This window comes from Solea senegalensis, linkage group LG6 (genome assembly GCF_019176455.1).
Source record: "Solea senegalensis isolate Sse05_10M linkage group LG6, IFAPA_SoseM_1, whole genome shotgun sequence".
Classification (NCBI taxonomy): domain Eukaryota; kingdom Metazoa; phylum Chordata; class Actinopteri; order Pleuronectiformes; family Soleidae; genus Solea; species Solea senegalensis.
The window spans coordinates 14,397,968-14,418,204 of NC_058026.1; the positions used below are offsets into that span (position 1 = coordinate 14,397,968).

The 20,237-nt window shown below is 38.8% G+C and overlaps 3 protein-coding genes across 3 annotated transcripts; 2 read left to right on the forward strand and 1 right to left on the reverse strand.

Moving 5' to 3' along the window:
* Positions 1-520: 520 nt before the first annotated feature.
* On the forward strand, positions 521-7,155 carry ugdh (UDP-glucose 6-dehydrogenase). The gene is made up of 12 exons (XM_044027909.1): positions 521-803; positions 2,158-2,319; positions 2,749-2,850; positions 2,968-3,168; positions 3,241-3,438; positions 4,392-4,539; positions 4,633-4,727; positions 4,830-4,960; positions 5,101-5,240; positions 6,038-6,129; positions 6,222-6,332; positions 6,624-7,155. Exons 2-12 carry the CDS (start codon positions 2,158-2,160, stop codon positions 6,714-6,716), a joined length of 1,473 nt encoding a protein of 490 aa, XP_043883844.1. The 5' UTR covers positions 521-803; the 3' UTR covers positions 6,717-7,155.
* Positions 6,940-13,053, reverse strand: lias (lipoic acid synthetase). The gene is made up of 11 exons (XM_044027910.1): positions 12,898-13,053; positions 12,309-12,484; positions 11,653-11,746; positions 11,015-11,095; positions 10,466-10,622; positions 10,313-10,370; positions 10,090-10,218; positions 9,081-9,226; positions 8,917-8,987; positions 8,704-8,815; positions 6,940-7,919 (listed from the first exon to the last, which is right to left on the reverse strand). Exons 1-11 carry the CDS (start codon positions 13,006-13,008, stop codon positions 7,858-7,860), a joined length of 1,197 nt encoding a protein of 398 aa, XP_043883845.1. The 5' UTR covers positions 13,009-13,053; the 3' UTR covers positions 6,940-7,857.
* Positions 13,054-14,642: 1,589 nt separating this feature from the next.
* On the forward strand, positions 14,643-19,705 carry rpl9 (ribosomal protein L9). The gene is made up of 8 exons (XM_044027911.1): positions 14,643-14,665; positions 15,198-15,244; positions 15,940-16,055; positions 16,717-16,812; positions 16,965-17,097; positions 18,205-18,285; positions 18,890-19,011; positions 19,547-19,705. Exons 2-7 carry the CDS (start codon positions 15,199-15,201, stop codon positions 18,994-18,996), a joined length of 579 nt encoding a protein of 192 aa, XP_043883846.1. The 5' UTR covers positions 14,643-14,665; position 15,198; the 3' UTR covers positions 18,997-19,011; positions 19,547-19,705.
* Positions 19,706-20,237: the final 532 nt, after the last annotated feature.

Below are 20,237 nucleotides of genomic sequence, written 5' to 3' on the forward strand. Positions count from 1 at the left end.
TAGAAATCAGGATTTTATAATCTACACAAAGTAAATGTATTGGGCGATAGCTGGTGCATTGTACGAGGTCCTTCCCCTCCTTATGTATGACTGTTAATATGGCTTCTGACCATGAATTTGGGGGGTCTCCAGATGTTATATAATTTACATAATATGTGAGTGAACTCATTCACAAAGATTTGATAGTATTCTCAAGAGAAACTATCTGTTCCTGGTGTTTTATTGTTTTTTAGTTTGGTGATGGTTTCCCTTTATTTTATTTTTATTCTATTCTCATCTCTTAACTGAGCTGTTGTGAATGTGTGTTTCCCCCCTGGGGCAGGAATAAAGTCATTTAATCAATTCAATATATATGTATATATACATATACATATATATGTATACATATTTTGTGTATACATTTTAATAGCATATACAATTAAGTTGTGGGTCGCAGTGGTTTGTCATCTTTAAAAAGTGGGGCCCATGTAAAAAGCATGGGAAATAAACTGATGCGCGAAAGACTTTATTTTGAAAATATCATAGCGGAAGTACTGCCGGTGAACGTGGCTGCTGCCTCTGCAGCTAGACCTACTTGGATTCTTGGGTTGTTCCCATGTTGTTCCTCCTCCTCCTCCTCTCAGCGGAGGTGAAGGTGGTACCGACTGAAAAGTTGTGGGAGTAGTCAGCGGTTGGTTCACACAGAATTGTAGTTGAGTGAAATCAACAGCTCCGGACTCAGCGTTTGACTCAGCGAGGAACAAGGAGCGACTTCATTCTGCGTTCTCCTCACAGCTACGGACTTGACTGTCGAGTTGGCAAAGGTAATGTAACGTTACTTAATGCGGAGAGGCTAAGACAGCTACACAGACGACCATTCATCTCTGTACCGTGTGGAGTTATTTCACCTCAACTAGAAAGAAAATATATAAAAAATCAAGTACCTTTACTCGCTGAGTAATGCTCGTGTGTGTGGATGTAGTAGCGGCATTCGCTGTGTTCTTCCGCTTATGTTAAGATGCTGAAAAGCAAACGGGACAGAGGGACATTTTTTCATCCTTAGACGTGGCTGAGTTGCCGTGAAAGAAAGACTCTTTTATCCTCGACCAGGCTGTAGCGGTGCGAATGTTGATCGTCACCAGCACCGGAGCTAAAACCATCGAAAAACAAAATCACTTTTTCTGCTATATCTTTGTTTATTTCATAATAAAGGTCACTCTCGTATAAACCTGTTAAATTACATAGGTGATTTATTTTTGTGGCATTTAGGATGCTGGTGCTGTTAAACTGTTATTTTATAGATGTTCCTCTTATTACAGCTTAATAAAATCTGCTGCAACAATTCATTAATCTTTAAATCAACCGACAACTACTTTGAATTGAGTAATTAACTGAATTTATGAATTTTAGTTTGTGGAGTAAACCGTTATTATTGTGGAGTTTTCACCACTTTCTGACATTTTATGGACCATGATTACTTAAGAAAACAACTGGCAGATTAATCAATAATTTTATATGCAGACCTACTTGACCTTCGGACAGGGATGATTTATTGCAGAGCTGTAGATTGCATTATCACTAATCACTAACACTAATTGTGTCTAAGTCACTGCCACTTGGATGAGTGGGAAATGTCCTGTACAGTGCAGCACATGGATAAGAATAATAAATCTGCTAATATGGTAATTAGTCAAATATATAAAGTCAGCAGTGGAATAGGAGATAGGTCGCACATAGTCATAAATCAAAAGTTAACGATCACAGCAAATATTTTGAAGTATCAGACTGGGTGATTGATTTGAGTAGTTGAACTGAACAATTCAAAATGGTAACACAGCTGTTACAAGCAAAAATAAAACCAAATTGTGTATGTTTGATAAATTGATTCAACCAAAATCAGCATTAAATTTATTGTAGGTATTAATTAGTCTCCTATGCACATCATGGCAAACTTTAAATTTAAGAACTGTTTTTCCTAATGTTAATATTTTAATTTTTTTCTTTGGTTTTAGACAAAAGAAGTTGCCTGTTGATTGGAGAAATAATTAATCTGTGTGAATTGGTTGCAGCCCTAGTTTAATGTAACTTCTTATGGATGGAAAAGGATTTTATTTGGAGCTGATCTGCATTGTATGTTTCTAATGTTTGGATTTGGTTGTCCTGTCTTTACTTCCCCAGATGTTTCAGATAAAAAAGATTTGTTGCATTGGTGCTGGATATGTAGGAGGCCCAACATGCAGTGTGATCGCCCAGATGTGTCCAGAGATCACCGTAACTGTTGTGGATGTCAACGAATCCCGCATCAAGGCCTGGAACTCGGACACTCTGCCCATATATGAGGTTTTGTATAAACGCTTTTCTCTACAAAACTGTGTCAGAGGTATGAGGTGTGTGACCTCTCTGTAAAACTTTAACAGGGGAGTGGATTATGTCTTTTCTTTCCTATAGTCTTATCTTACATTTGAGATCTATTAATTGTGAGAGTGTTGAAAAATGTGAAAAACGTCTTTGCCAGACAAAGCCTGTGTTTTGTACACGATTGCTCAATCGCCATGGGCCCAAAAAGAAACTTGAATGAGTCCCATACTTGTAACTCCTCTGTGTCAACCATGACTATGCAGTATTGCGTCATCATGAGTAACTAGAGAAAAGGGCAGTTGATGAAAAGTCACTATGAACTTATGTGTACATAAGCAAAACCATATGTTTTTTTAACTCATTCACTAACACACCCTCTTTGTCTCATTTTTCCACTTCCTCCAACTTCAGCCTGGTTTGAAAGAAGTGGTTGAATCATGCAGAGGGAGAAATTTGTTTTTCTCTACAGACATCGACTCAGCCATCAAGGAAGCAGACCTCGTCTTTATCTCTGTGAGTTCATTTGTTCCCCCTGACAACACATACAAACACTCTTTCTGTGGTTTAAATGGCTACAGATAGAAATCATCATGTCATTTCTAACACATTATGGTTGTACTTGCACCACAGGTTAATACTCCCACCAAGACCTATGGGATGGGAAAGGGTCGTGCAGCTGACCTCAAGTTCATCGAGGCGTGTGCTCGGCGAATTGTCGAAGTGTCCGATGGCTACAAGATTGTCACAGAGAAGAGTACAGTCCCAGTTCGAGCTGCTGAAAGTATTCGTCGTATCTTTGATGCCAACACCAAACCCAGCCTTAACCTACAGGTCTGTATAATGACACCAACACAACTCTCACATCTGTCACTGCACGTTTCTGAAGTCACGTTGCTGCTTTAGGTGTTGTCCAATCCAGAGTTCCTCGCAGAAGGAACTGCTGTGCGAGATCTGAAGGAGCCTGACCGCGTCTTGATAGGTGGTGACGAAACTCCTGAAGGTCAAAGAGCAATCAAAGAGCTGTGTGCCGTCTATGAACACTGGGTTCCCAAAGAAAGAGTCATCACCACCAACACATGGTCGTCTGAGCTTTCCAAACTGGTGAGTGTTAGGCTGCAGCTCGCAATTAGTCAGTTACTGTAGTTTGCATGCATGTTAAAAGTCCGATTTTAGTCAGACTAAGATAATAATTTGTTGTGTTTACATAATAATGTCATGTAAACACGTTAGTCCGACTAAAATTAAGCTAGTCTTAGTCAGACTAACATAGCTGTATAATGCGATTCAGAGTCTAATTACTCAGACTTAGAGTTCTGCGCATGCACCAAAATTTCCTACCTAGTCTTTCACCTGCAAGTAGAAGGAGACGACGTATAAACTTCAGTACTGTTGCCTAAAATCATTTGGTGGTGGCGTCTTTCTTCAGACAACACAGCAACCACAAGAGCCATGTTCCATTTAACCTCTAACTATCACAATTAACATGTACTGCAGGTACGATGCATGATGATCCATCTTACACGGCCAATAAATCGATTTTCTCCTCTGCATGTTTACTCAGATTCTGCAAGTTGCCCTTAGCTCGATTAAACTGTGGATGTAAATGTACTGCGTGTGAGTTCATTGACTTTTTTTTTTTCGAAAGAATCTCTTCGCTGATAATATATATATATATATATATATATATATATATATATATATATATATATATGCTCACTGGAATTTCTCAAATACCAAGATAATGGATTAAGATTGTGTAATCCTATCAACAAAACTATAGATTAAGTTTAGATATTCAGCTCACTATCAGACATGCAGATGGCTGCAATTAATGATAATTTTGTTTATTAAACAAAATAACAGCAGTAACACCTGCCATAGTTTTTTATTGCACAAATGGCTTGTTCTGTCTTTGAAAAATTACCAAAACTCCACAACTAAGTGACTCATCGTGTGGTTCCTTTTTTTTTTGTAAAACAATATCTTGTCTTATTGTTGCATGTCTTTTAATGAAATTTATTTATTAATCTAAAACCCATTGTGTGTGTGCATAGGCCGCCAATGCATTCCTTGCACAGCGAATCAGCAGCATCAACAGTATCAGTGCTCTGTGTGAGGCCACTGGAGCTGATGTGGAGGAGGTTGCCAAAGCCATTGGCATGGACCAGAGAATAGGCAGCAAGTTTCTCAAAGCCAGCGTCGGTAAGAGACGCGGCCAGAACAGATGTATAACAGAAGTGTCTGTGTGAGGAAATTGTTGCACTTCATCTCTCACCTCTGTAACACTGTGGCCAGGTTTTGGTGGAAGCTGTTTCCAGAAGGATGTGCTTAATCTGGTGTATCTGTGTGAGGCCCTGAACCTGCCTGAGGTGGCCACTTACTGGCAGCAGGTTAGAATTATGAAGCCTTGCACCTTATTTTTTACTTGTTTTTTCTCTGTGAATCTGTGTTCTTGAGGTCGCTCTTTTCAATATCGATGTGTTTTTCCTCAGGTGATTGACATGAATGAGTACCAGAGGCGGCGGTTTGCCTGCAGGATTATTGACTGCCTCTTCAACACTGTCACTGGCAAAAAGATTGCACTCCTCGGCTTTTCCTTCAAAAAGGACACAGGTGACACTAGGTGAGTCACATTTGACTGTTTGCTTTCATCTTTAGTGTATAATTATAGACCTGTCATTGTTTGCATGAAAAGTTGTTACGTACAACTTTTGGTGAACTGTGGTCCATGACAAACTAGAATGTGTCTATTTCCATAACCAGAGAGTCGTCCAGTATCTACATCTCTAAATATCTGCTGGATGAAGGAGCCAAGCTGTTCATCTACGACCCAAAAGTCCTGAAAGAACAAATCATGTATGACCTCTCCCAGCCCAACATCTCAGAGGAAAACCCGGAAAGAGGTATGTGTGTGCGTTTGTGTGTGTTAAACTCTCTTGTGTAAAAACATAAAATACATAAAATACTGCAGACACTTTAGAGACGGAAGTGAGAAGACACTTTCAGGAACATCTCCACAGCCAGCAACACTTTGTTTTGGGTCTTTTGGGAGAACAAGATAAAAAATAACTGCCACAATATGAAAACATGAAAAATAAGGGTTTGCCAAACACCTGTTGGAGTGAGAGGACAGCCATTTTCGGTAAGTATTGCAAACAGAGGTGATTGGTTGACCAATACATCTGTCTTCATTTTTAAGCTAAAAAAGTTGTACAATATATTGCCATTTTGTTGTCATGGTAAAGTCAGTGTTTAGAATGTCACTATTGTTGGTTTTATAAACCAAATGAGAGACCATGACAGAATAATCATAACTAAATAAATGAATAAATAAAATAAATTACCCATAGAGAAGACTTGTTCTGTAAATTATTAACTTATTTTTGATTTTTGAAGCCAGCCCTCAACAGGTTGGAGACTTTGATACTGACTGACATTTTGTTGTCAAAGAATTATTCAAGTTGTATCAGTAAAGTTTTTTTTAAGCTGAAATCATCAGTTTTCTGTGTGATTCCCTGTTTTTTTGGAGCAATATATATATATGTGTGTGTGTAAACGATATATAACATGGGAAACACCTGAAAAACCCAGTTCCCCTGAAATGTAAGAGCCTTATTAAAATGCAGGATCAGACACTCTGCTTATAACTGATTTTGTAGAAGCTATGTGATCTGATGTTTTTTTGAATTTACATTTTTAGTGAAGGAGCTGGTGACTGTAACCACAGACCCATATGACGCCTGCCAGAGTGCACATGCACTGGTCATCTGCACTGAATGGGACATGTTTAAGGTCAGAATGAACCTGCCCATCTTTATAAACTGCCCTACCAACTTTAAGAAATCTGTGTATCTGACCTGCAAACCCTTTTAATTCAACTATAGGAACTGGACTATGAGAAGATCTTCAAGAAGATGCTGAAGCCAGCTTTTCTATTTGATGGTCGCAGGGTGCTGGACCATCTCCATCCTCAGCTCCAGAGCATTGGCTTCCAGGTGAGCAGACATAAAACACACCTCACACACCATCCATCTTCTACCACTTTATCCTCCACGAGAGTCGCGGGGGGGTGCTGTGCCAATCTCAGCTGACATAGGGCGATTGACAGGTCGACCAGTCCATCGCAGGGCCAAACAACCATCTACTCTCACACTCACACCTACGGTCAATTTAGAGTGTCCAATTTGCCTAATCTCCTCACACACCTGTTAATCAAAATGAACAAACATGCAATGGTTGTAAATAAGAGGGAAAGTCAGCTGACAGATTTATTTTCCTCTGTGCAGATCGAGACCATCGGTAAGAAGGTGTCGGCAACAAGAATCCCCTACAGCGCGACAGGTGCCATCGAACCTCCCGTCAAGAAAAACAAAGTTTAAAACTTGCCTCACCCCCTCATCTCAGATACACACACACACACTTTTCTCTAGGACATTCACTCTGGTTGGTGTAACTGTGCATCTCTCTGATGTCAGTGTACATCTGCTAATCAAAAAGCTAAACAGTGTGACTAACTGCTCCTTGCAGTGAGTAGGACAAGGTTGTTGAAACCTTTCTGTCGGTGACTGATCAGCAGTAAATCATTCCAAACGCAACCATTAATTTCATGTGAACAGCATTTATAAATCAAACATTTCATTGTTTTCAAAGAAACACTATTAGACGATCTTCTAATGGCATTTACTGTATAATCAAATATTACGATTTTTATACTATTTTTTTAAAAACACATTTGTATGAATCATTTTACTATGCTTTTATCAGTATGTCTCAGCAGCTGTTGGGGCCAATGCAATAAAATGTGAGGTGTGTTCTTAATTTGTGCCAGTTGTGTATTCTTAAGAAGGGGAAAAAATATTGAGTTTTAACTCTTTAAATATACAGCACATTTATAAATTATTATTTTGTCTAGCCAGATACCATATCATTAAAACAAACATGTTGTGATATATCTTTAGACACAGCTACTGAGTGTAGCTGTAAAAAAACAACTTTAAAAATACAATCGTTGGCAGACAGACTTTGCCATTGAACATCTCCTGCAAACAAAGCATTTGCTTAATTAAATCATCATTCCTGAAACGGAGGACATTGAAGTCCTCGTAAACAGAGGTTGATGTTAAAGGTCAGTGGTTCACTACCTCAAGCCCTGAGCCCCCAAGGGAAAGGAGCTGACGGTTGATGTGATTTAGATGCAGACGTGGATAATTACAGCTGTTAACCACTTGTATTTTCCCCCTGTCAGATTGATGTGGACCCTCTACATGTCTACAGGCTTCTTACTGCTCTTTGTTCTCTTTGTTCTCTTCCTAAACTGTACTCTGGATTGTCCCAGGTGTTTATTGAAGAACAATGAGTGCAGATGTTCTTACCAGTCGTTAAGAAAAAGGCTTCCTGTGTTGTGGGTCACATCAGTAAATTGTTGTACTGCAAACCAGCGGAGCTGATATTGTAACTGTAGGGAGGTGGTAAAAAAATAATGTGCAGTGCAGACTACAGGAGCTGTTGGTTTGCTGCTTATCATTCCGATTCAGTGACTTCTGCTTTTCTTTCCTTCAGAAGTTTCTTCAGGAAGAACTCGCCTGTACAAAAAAAAGTATTCTTTTTAAAATAATTTCCTCATTTTCATTTTTACATTATCCCCCTCCTGGTAATAGTGTATTGAAATGTTTATACCTTTTATATAGATATAAAGGGGTAATAAACTCTTACATTAGGGGGAAACACGTCTTGTTGTGTTCCTTCCCTTCCCACAGCCCCACTTCAAAATAGTAAATAACTTGAAAATGTTTTCAATATAATTAAAAATTAAAGACAAGATTAGGGAAATTAGTTCAGGGAAAAATTTCAATGTGCTTGGCTTCTCTTCATTCATATGCAAAATAGTCTTATCACACCTCAGTGTATTGCTCCTAAATCTGTTAGTTCTCTTAAATCTGATAAATTAGCTCAATTACTTTTCCAATCATCTGATTTCATCAGTTTTCCTGATTATGGTGCAGCTGGTTTTAGTCACTTCCTCTCTCTAAACGAGATCTACTTATTACTATGACAATCCCTGAAATCTCAAATGTCAAGTACTGTTATAATGAACAACTTTCAATGACAGAAAAACAGTTTGAATGTCTCTGGATTATCCACAATTACTTTTTCCCCTCATTTTCAAATAAACCCAATTATATTCAAATTCATTACAATGTGGAGAAACCTAAAACCTGAGTAAGACACTCAGTAATCTGCAAAGTCTACTTGAAGAATTTTTATTTTTTTTTTACATTTATTGACCCTTTAGGCTACTGTAATACTCATCTAGCTAACAATGTCAAATGCATAGTACTAGAATGTGTGCTATTACAAGTTTCTCACCTGCTTTGTAGGAGGATCGCACCAGTGGTCCACTGGCTGTGTAAACAAAGCCCAAATCATTCCCAACTTTCTCCCAGTGTGCAAACCTTTCTGGAGTGACGTATTCTTCCACCTGCACTCAGACACACACATACACATCATCATTTTACAAAATGCGCTTCTTCCTGCTGACATGCTCAATCAGCAATCCCACACAGAGTATGAAGTGTTTACCTTTAGGTGGCGTTTCGTGGGCTGCATGTACTGCCCGAGTGTTATACAGTCCACATTTGCCTCTCGCAGCTCTGCAACCACAGTAGTACAAAAGTTCCATCACTAAATTGTTTATGTCAGATTATTTACAGATTATTTGTATGCTTAGTGAGTGTTCACCACACCAGTTAAAGTGTTGAGTATCTGTTGTTCAGTCTCCCCCAGTCCCAACATGATGGACGTCTTGGTGAGCACTGTGGGCGTGACCTTCTTAGCGTGTTTCAGGACACTCAGAGACTGGTCAAAGTTTGCTCTGGGGTCACGCACATACCTGGAAACAGATGGGAAGTAAAAAAAAAAGAAGTAAATGTTCAGGAAAAAGTATAAAACGCAGAGTAAACATGCAAAGCAAATTCAGCAAATCTTTTCAATAAATAACATTTGTCCTGCGGGATCCAACCATGTCCAGAGCACTCTGAAAACAGGTCTAACCTCTCACAAATGTGTCCTGAATGCATCCTCACTTTAGGAAGCATGTGGCCACATTCCTACACCACATGAAGTCAATCCGTCCACAGGACAGATTAGATACCACCTAATGAGCTGACGTCAACTGACCAATAGTAGTTTCACAGTTTCTTTCTTCTTTTCTTTCAACAATATTAACTCTGATCGCCATAGTTTTCTGATGTGAATACTTATTTCTTGTTACAGTGGCACATGGAGCTTTGATTCACTCAAGCTCCTCTCATTTGTTCTCTCTAACCCTAACAGCAGAAACATCTGTACATATTAAAAACATCACAACAGTCAGTCCAAATCACTGAGGATGCACAGATCTTAACAGGGCAAATGTGTTGTTTTCATTAAAGCAACAAATACTTTCATATTATACAAACCGGGAAATAGCTCATATGCACCACCTGCTGGTAAAAATGTGAACCACCATTTTCCTGCTGTGCCACCGTCTACCCCTTTTCTGGCAGAGCTATGACCAATATGACAACTTTGTATTTCTATAAGAAGAGTTTTGCTTCTTCTTGTATGATGTTTGATCTGATGTATGAGCAGCCTTTGATGCTAAAAAGCTGTTTTCACTCTCATTTACTGGATCACAGTTTAACGTGTGTATGTACTGCATATAGGACAAGATTTGAGACCTGCAAGCTGGTAAAATACAGAAACTCTAAGTACCTTTGTAGCTCGCGTACGGTCTCCACATTATGAGCGTACACATCTAACCCCGACAGGGCAATTTTCTCCACTGCTGCCAGGTCACCACGAAAATCGGGGGTCAGACATTCGACCAGGATCTCACGGTTTCTGAATGATGGCAACAAAAAGGTGTTTAATTATTCATTTTCACAAATATGGTGATACAAACATCAAGTGAGTTCAAAAGTGGAGGGAGATTTACCGTTCCTTCAGGTTAGTGACTGTCTTAGCAAAGTGCTCTGCTCCACCATCAGCAATGTCTGCACAAAAAAGTAGTTTGTAAACCTCCTTAAATTGATTTATGGGTCATTTTTTACAGAAACCAGACAGATACAATGGAGAAGGAGGCAGTTACCATCTCTGTCAACTGAGGTGAGAACCACGTAGTCCAGGCCCCACGCAGCGATGGCTTTGGCTGTGTGGAAGGGCTCGTCTGGGTCCAGAGGTGGAGGTCGACGGGCCGTCTTAATCGAGCAGAACCTGCATCCGCGAGTGCACGTGTCTCCCATCAGCTATATACAGAGAAATAAGCAGAAGTATTTATATATGGGGACTAAGGTAAAGGACCTTCTCTGGATACAGAATGATTTGCTGAGCATTTTAAAGCCTTAGGATATAATCCCTGTGGAAATGTTGAAAACTAGACTAAGGGGACAATTGCCGACTGGCGTAGCTGTTATGCTTCCACGCTAATAAATGTATGGATTATGATTTTATTTCATCTTCAATGTGCTATACTTTTTTAAAAATAATAATTAGTATTTTTTTATAAATATAAGCTTGTACGGTCAATTATGCCTGTACTAGACATACAGGGAGGGATATCAAAGTTCTGACTTATTTTTCTATAATTTTTGGTTCAGTCAACTTCACATAAAGAGCCACAGTGTGCCAGGAGACTGACCATGATGGTGGCTGTAGCCGTGGCGTGCTCCCCTCCTCCCCAGCATTCCCCAATGTTTGGACACCTGGCCTCCTCACACACCTGAGAAAACAGACAGGGAGACAGACACATGTCTTCACGGGATGTTTTGTTACCACAGGATGTTAACTAAATTGAATTTAAGACATTTGTAAATATAACAGATGATGCAAATCAGTTACTGCAGTAAAGAAATGGACAATAAACTATAAGGTTCCTGACAACTAAAAGACACAAAACAATTACAATAGCCAGATGTTTTATAAAATGTTAACTTGTCTATAATAAGAATATCAGCTTACATTTTTACATAAAAATCTCAAGTTATAACAAATGGTATATACATACATTCAAGACTTTGTAATGTCTCATCAGGGATCAGATTATTGATATGTGGATAATTTGTAAAATAAAAGACTCATGCTTTTGAATTCTTGTAATGTCAAGATAAATATGTCCATATCAGAGGTAAGAATCCATGTTCTGCTAATGTAAATCACCTGCTTCAAAGTGACATTTTGAAACGTCTCAATATGTTTGTGCACACCATTAGTTGAAAAAAAAAAGAGCAGATGTGTTACTCACGAAGACATTTTTTCACTCACAGACATGAGACTTACTGTGTGCAGGTTGAGGTCTCTCAGTGTGTTCTTCAGCCTGTTGTAGTTCTTTCCAATGGGAATTTCTGTCTTCAGCCATGGAGGAAGTCGGAGTCTGACATGACACAAGAGCAGAAAAGTCATCATCTCGTCTCCAAGCAAGTAGGTGTAAGACGATGAAAAAAAAAAAACTGCTTTTGTGGGAAACAAAAGTAAACATGTGTGGAGATAAAATAAACATATGAGAATGCCAACTTCAGGGTGGAAAAAAGGAAACAACTAAAGTCATAGCTCAGTCAGATGGATGGACCATGAACACATCATGAAAACAATTACTGTCTCTTACTAGTGGCTCCAGTGTTCTTTCTACTTTATGTACTGCATGTAGTTTTTATATCTGTGCTCCTGCTCGGTGCACTTGATTTAGTGTCTAACTAGAGAAAGCACTCCAAACCTCCACCAAGGCAGCTCAGTTTTCCCACACTGTTAATGAGCTCCCTCATCTTGCAAGGCTATACTAGTTGTTATATGGATCACGACCAAAGTCATGTCTTTCCTTGGGACATAACTTACATTCCCAGACAATTTAATCAAAATCTGACCTCAACTGTTTGAGTTATGCCGCTCACAGATAGCGGCTAACCCTAACCCACAAGCAAACATGTGATCTATCTCACCTCTCTCCCTTCTGTCTCTTCAGGTTGCCTCTGTATTCTGTCCACTTGCTTTTATCAGAAAGGTCTCCTGAGATAAAGTCTTGCAGATCAGGCCCCTCATCACTCAGCAGCTCCTTCTTCATCTCAGTTTGGACAGTGGATGATTTGGCCACAGTTGATTGACTGGTGGTGTAAATCTACAGAGGCAGGACTGGTGTTTAGTTCAAGTACAACTGTCTTTCTGACACAATAATAGTCAACATGTGAGCGACTGTGGTATGCAGATATCTGACTATCTGAAACTTAATTCAGGACAATATAGATGTCTTCAATTAACATATATCGCCATACACATGAATGATATAACTGACGTCATCCTGACTAGTAAATCAGGAATTACGGATGCCTGTGACGTCATATTAACTAGAAAAACTGAATTGCGACGACAATACAGAGATTTTCAGGAGGTAAACAGCATTACATTCACTCCAGTAGTTACAAAACACACGACTGTGACTTGTACTTTCAGGCCCGTAACACACAGGCTTCGGCGTCGGCGTTTACCGTGAACACATCGCCCACAACGTCGAGCGACCACGGACACACTTACATGTGGGAAGCACCTGGGACTCAGTCGCAGGTGACGTGTGGAGAATCGCCCCGCGACGCAGCAACTTTGTTTAAGCAACGCCATGACTTTGTTCGACAGGCGACTTGTCATTTAGCAACAGCTCTCGTCTATCTGTTGCTTTGGTCTGGGGCTACATTAACCGGATCATGGAAGCAGTAAATACAAGCAAAACCGGATGTTGGCAGTAATAATGCTCCGCCAAGGATGCCAACCGTTATTACAGTTTACACATCAAAGCGCCTTTTTTCGAAACTTAAAAACAACCTGTTAAATTAATGAAATTACATAATATTAACTTGCATGAGTAGTGATTCGTGAAAGGCAGACACATATGGCAAGCCGTTTTAACATTTAATAGCTAGACTGGATCTGTAATATATATCCGGTCTAGCTATTAAATGTTAAAACGGCCACGTATACCTTTTAAGGATTTAAAGATAAAAGATATCTTGAATTGAATTTTGACTAGGAGAAATAAAGATTTAGATATCTCTATATACAATTTCTACTAGTCAGAATGTTATTGCAGATATCTATAATGTAATTATGGATAGGAGTGTGGTTCGATTAAATGTTAAAACGGCTTGACATAGATACATCCATAAAATGTCCAACTCGTCCTTAAACCTCGTGGATCGGTTTAATTTACTACCCTCTGAAGTCATTACAGGACAAAAAACGTTAAAAAAAATTACAGATTAATATTTTTTCAGTATACATTTCTTTGACTCTCAAACATGCCATCATTTTAAGGACTGTAACCCTCTGTCTTGAATATGTCAACCATTAGCCAAAAACTATAGACTTTGATGCTTTATTAGGTTTTGTGTGGCATCAGATATTAAATGTACTACCCATGGTTTATGGAATTCCACAAGAATTCAGCCTTGCATATCTTCTGTCAATCAAAGAAAATCCAAAGTAACATTCCAAAACTACAGCTATCTCCAAAATACAAAGAAATTCAAAGTATTCAATAACATTTAACTCTCATGAGATCTCCACAAACTTTGTATTGAATAACAGTCCCTTCTGCGAGGGACCATATTCTTCACCTGTCCACACAATGGTCCCTTTTAGTGTGACGTGCACAACTGTCTGGAGCCCATTGTTTGCTCTCTCTCACCCATTTCACCGAGAGCACAATATTGATAGTATTGATCAGAAACTGTTCTAACTACTGTAACTATACTGATGGTTTTCAACAGAGAGCTGTCCTTGTTTTACAAATCTCTGAAACTCATAAAAGAACAGGAAAACCGGAATATTATAGAGCTTTGAATTATTTGGAGTGACACCCCTTTCTGTTTTTGTGGTCCTGTTTAAGATAAGATAGTCCTTTATTAGTCCTGCAGTGGGGAAACTTACATTGTCACAGCAGCAAAGACAGCAAAGATAAAGATAATAAATAATCTAGTCTGCTGCCTGTGTTATGGCTGTTCTACTTTGATAGGTTAAATGTCATCTTTTTTATGTCTACCCAACGTTTTTTTCTAACATATGATAATAATAATAATAATAATAATAATAATAATAATAATAAAAAGAGAGATACATGTATCGAGTCTGTAATTGAATAATTCACCAGTTGGTGGTGCTCGTGCTCTGATAGTTACCATCAGAAGAAGAAGACAAACGAAAGCGAATGAGATCGGCGATCGCCTCTTTATGTCTGATGACGGCACGTACGTGCTCTACAACAGCATCGTGACGTACTTCCTTCTTCCTTTCCTCTGCTACCGGCGAGGTGAGAATAAGCGAAAAATGTTCCCTTGGTTCCATCTAACTCCATCTAAGTCTATTAAACACATTTCGGTGTAGATTTTAAATAATCACACACAGAATAGTGTTGTGTATCACAGCACAGGTTGTATTTAGGCTCGACTACAGGTTTGTGAGGAGATATATTAGTAGTTTTTACGGCTGTCTTGAGTTCAGGCCTGACGATGCTGAGGGCCGCAGCGAGTGGAACGTTATTATTTGGAACATGTGATTTTCAGTCAGGTTGTTACTGCTGTTCGTTAATTAAATCGAAGAAGTCTAACTGGAGTAAAACACACGTGAAACGCTAGCCCGGTGGAGGTAGCTTCACTTTAGCATTAGCGCCAGTGCTAGTTTATAGCTCTGTGTGGCTGTATGGAGTTTGACAGTCAACATGTTTTTATGTGGCTGTTAAGTTTGGTTTGCAACGTTGTACTCCAGCTCTGAATAGTAATCTACACTAATTTGACAAAGATTCCAGATGCTGAAGTTGACACCGAGTTTGTCTGTTTCCATAGAATGAAGACCATTCTCAGCAGTCAGACTGTCGACATCCCCGACAATGGTAAGTCATTCATACATCAAAGTTGGTGTCTGCAGACTGCAAGGTTGCTTCCCGAGACCTTTTATTTTTTTTAAATAACTGTAAATCGTGGAACTTGTTCAGACTTCAGACATGTGTTGTGTATACTCATGCTTTTTCCGTTAGGACAGTGATAAACCTACGTATTTCACATTTATGTGAATCACATCTGGAAATGCGAATTAAATCAGCTTGCTACTGACGCATCTCGGTCAGAATCCTTTGGCTGCTCACATTGGTTTTCAAATGTTAACTTTTAGTCTCAATCAAACAACAACAAAGTCAAAACTGGACCATGAAGTAGTCATTCGCACATTTTCACTGCATTCAATCTGACCTCGATTTCAGCACAGACCATTGAAGTATATTCCAGTGTTATTTCTTGTGAGATGGAGTCTTGTGTTGATTTCTTGGCTGATTATTCAGAAAAGAAAATGATGCCCATCTGTTTTTCCTACACCTGTTTTTCAAAGTCACACCACTGATGTGAATACACTCAGTTGTTGAATCAACCCATGTAGATAAATTGGTTTACTGACAAATAATGGCACAATTTAAGTTAAGTTGGTTAGTTTTTTATTAATCCCCTTAGGGAAAGTATTCAAATTTGCCTGGTTCGAGGAAGGCAAAACCATGAATGTGGACTGAACACTGACGATTGTGTTTTCTTCCTGCAGTCGAGGTGAGGTTGAAGGGGCGGACAGTGATAGTCAAGGGACCCCGAGGCAAACTGACCAGAGAGTTCAACCACATCAACCTGGAGCTCTGTCTGCTCGGCAAGAAACAGAAGAAGGTAAAAGCACAAGCAAAAAGATGGGAAGCCTAAGTCCTTAGTGAATTTGGTTACTGTAGCTAGATCCTCAAAATATTTGAAGTGATGCTCAAAAATACAAATTCTAACGAAATAACCTGTGGTAAAAGGTATTAAAAAGGTGCACAATGAATGTTGATCTGTCACTACTGGACACGTTTAAGTGTGGACTTACGAGCTGTCCACATGAAAACACAGCACAGTAAAATACAAAAGCGTCTGATTTATGATTGCTATTGTTCCAAGTATGTGTGGTTTAAATACATGTAAATTATTTCTTGGATTTCCTGGAGGATGCATTGTATTTTAAGTAAACTTGATTTTCTAACTGGATTCATAAGAGACATTTTCTTAGCCCCCAGAAGCAGAGTAGACCTTAAAATTAATAGCTCTGTGTACTGAATCAAAAAACTTTTGGAATTGGAAATAGTTTATCAAATAATGACCAAAGGAATTGAAATTGAATTGAGTCATGAGATTCTAAGTGATTCACACCTAATAGTACAGCATATTTACCTTTCTGTTTCTTAACTGGTGATTAACTCATTGGAATTGTTTGCAGCCTTTGCTGTTAAAGAGCTACCTCATTAATTGTATCATCACCTGTTCACAAGTAATGAGAAGCATCATCTGTCGTCCTCAGCTTCGTGTGGATAAATGGTGGGGAAACAGGAAGGAGCTGGCTACAGTCCGCACCATCTGCAGCCACGTCCAGAACATGATCAAGGGAGTCACTTTGGTGAGATTCCAGTTACTGACTGACCACAGTCAAACTGTTGAAAGAAACCCTTGTTTATTCCTGATATAACTGTTGTACCTAGTAATTTTGATGCTTTGCAGCTGTAAATCCACATGCTCACTGGCCCTTTCCCCCCTTCTGTTTGACCGCAGGGTTTCAGGTATAAAATGCGTTCAGTGTACGCCCATTTCCCCATCAACGTCGTCATCCAGGAGAGTGGCACTCTGGTTGAGATCAGAAACTTCCTGGGAGAGAAGTACATTCGCCGTGTCCGAATGAGAGCTGGTGAGTCTTGGTGACATAGTTTTGATGAGATCACATCTTTAATATCTTTAAAATTAAATTTTATAAGAGCAGATCTGTTTAGTGCGTTTTTAACTTTTGGTCACATCTTTGACCACTGTGGTTCATACAGTAGTATAATATAGAAGTTATGCACTTCCACTGTACAGTCTGACAGGAATTTTAATGCCACAACTCTATTATATGAATTATTATGCTTTTTTTCTATTCAGTTCAAAGTAGGACATTTTTGTAATGCACTCAATTTTGTGAAAGGTTTGCTTAAATGTGGTAGATTGTATTTTCTTTCTCAGAGTTGACTGAGTTTCAGTGAATGAGAAATAATATTCTGTGAATTATGAATTTAACCAGGAATCGGAAATATATCCCTTTAAAAAAAATTACAACACTTTTTTATACAACACGTAATTTATTTACTTGTACTTGTGTATATTTATTCTTGCCGTTCAGTGCTGTGGGGGTTTGGAGCTCAGGTTAGCGTCTGAATCTGATCCTGATATGGAAGTATTTTTGTGAAAAATATTCATTGTTAATCAGCTTCATTTCCTTAGTATGTGTGCTGGTGAATGGGCAGTTCTGACAGCACTAGTGGGGAGAAAATATTTATTGAAGGTTGGAGGTTCTAGTGCAGGAGTGCAGCTTTTGGTATACAAATGGTTGTATGTCTGAGGACCTTGTCCTCTTCCACAACTGCAAAGCTTTGGGAGGGGCATTGTTCATATCGAAAGAAATATATAAAATCAGTCCAAAATGTACCAGCCTCTATTTCACCACAGTTCTCTTCCAAAACCAGTTGTCTTGTTTTTCTTTGAATTGGCCTTTTCGATTTCCAATTTTATGCTGGGAATGGGAACAGGGACACGTTCAGATCGCCCTGGCCAGCTTGAATCGGACTCTGGTCTGAATGGAAGGAATTCATGCAGCATTAGCTTGAAATTGCGTTATCTGGTGCATTTTATTCTGACTTTGAGAAAATTGATATTACTGTCAGTTGGCTTACATTGAAGTCTTGTTTTAGTCTAACAATCACAGTAGTTTGATTCCCCTCTAATGTCACATACTGAATAATTTCTCCCATCACGCTCTCAGGTGTGGTCTGTTCAACATCACCTGCCCAGAAGGACGAGCTGGTGCTTGAGGGCAACAACATTGAGCTGGTGTCGAACTCCGGTAAGCGCATTTTTCTCAGTTAACTCTTCACACACACGGCACTGTAACATAACTTTATTTTCTCACAAGGTTCAGTAAAACAATCATACCAAACAAATTAACTTACTAGATAAGAGATGTACTTATGGATCACTGATGCTAGCATGTGATTTGTGAAGCCCTGGTATCTCATCTGTAAAGCTAATTTAAAGTTTATTCCTACTTGGTCTTCAGTAATTTGGAAAAATATAGTAAACCAACATAGGAAGCTCAAACGTTAAAATACTTAATCTGAATGAATAAAATCACCACAGCCCCACTGGGAGGACACCCTGAACTGCAGAATAAGAAATATAAACTTGAGTAATGTCAACACATGGCACCATCATTGTCTTCATTTTAAAAGAAATAGCGCTGGTGAACATACATAGCACAGTTTATTTTTAATCTATCAGTCAGATTTTTACAAACAGATTACAAACCATTTACTCCAACTATAGATTTTTAAATGTCACCTTGTTCCTCTTGACTGTACTGCCTGTCCATTTCTGCCCTCCACCCTCCTCTGTGATGTTTGTGATTCCTATTTGATGTGCTACTCATCACCCACACTTCTGTGTTGCAGCTGCTCTGATCCAGCAGGCCACCACAGTCAAAAACAAGGATATCAGAAAGTTTTTGGATGGTATTTATGTGTCTGAGAAGGGAACAGTAGTGGATGCGGGACACTAAAAGTGTCATCTGCAGGTTAGACAACGCCCTCTACTTTCTATATTCTTGGTGTTCATTCTCTTAAAATGCATGTTTTTTCTGTTATCTTGTCTCCAGAGGTGTCTGCAAGTTCAAGTTTTTGGTTTTACATTTGATGTTTGAGGTTTTAGAACTGGGCAGTGTAAACTAAAATGTCTTTTGTAATTTAACAGAGCCAAAGATGTCATTCATATTTATTTTGCACTAATGACAATTTGGTTCATAATCCTTGTATTACTTAAATGGAAAATTGTCATTTGAGAAGGTCAAACTGGCAAATGTCAGGTTTGGAAGAATTACAAATCTTTTTCTTTCTTTTTTTTAACTAGTAGCAATTTGTGTGCCTTAAACATTTTTAAATACTTGGAATGCTGGCTGAGTATGCATCAAAAATCTTGTTCTTTGGCTTTTCCTCATTATTTGCTTCTAGACGTTCAGGCTTTCTGCTCTTTTTTTTTAATGTTAAGCCACCAAACTGTTTCCAAGTGAAAATGTTTCACTCTTCTCACCTCTGTGCGTGTCTGTCTTTCAGCGGCCTCAATCCAGCAGTCCACCACGGTCAGAAAGAGACATCAGGAAATTCCTGGACGATATCTACATTAGTGAACAGTCAACTGGTGGAGCCGGATTCTGAATAAATAAATGTTCACTCTTCTCTTATGACCAATAAACTACCAACTTTTCCAATTAATCTCTGCTGGTTTGTTGCCTTTATTTGACAGTGAATTTTTTTTAGGTATACTTTAGCAAGAGGATGAACTCGTTAAACTGGATGCTTAGCCATGAAGCTTGTTTATATTTATGCCTGTTGCTCTTCTGGGGCCTGTTTCAGAAAGCAGGTTTACTGAAAACTCTGACTTGGTTAACCCTGAGATGAGGGAAACTCTGTTTTTTTCGGATACAGCTGAATAAATGTAATGTAAATCAAATGTAACATGGTAGGACTGCAGCATTTATCATCAATTAATGAAGTCTGTTAAATAATGAAAGAGTGGATTACACTGTAATAGTGTTAATTTATTGACTCCTCAATCCTGTTTTTGAAGATAAATGTCATGGTCACTGGCATGCGTTAATGTTTCTGCTCAACTGGATTAAAATGGAGGCTGTGCTCTTTGTTTACCAGTTGCCATGGTGAATCGTAGTATCAGAGCTCCATTGATGGCTTTTTTCATTCCCAACACACACGCTTAACTCGGTGAACATACTCGGAGTTGATTGAA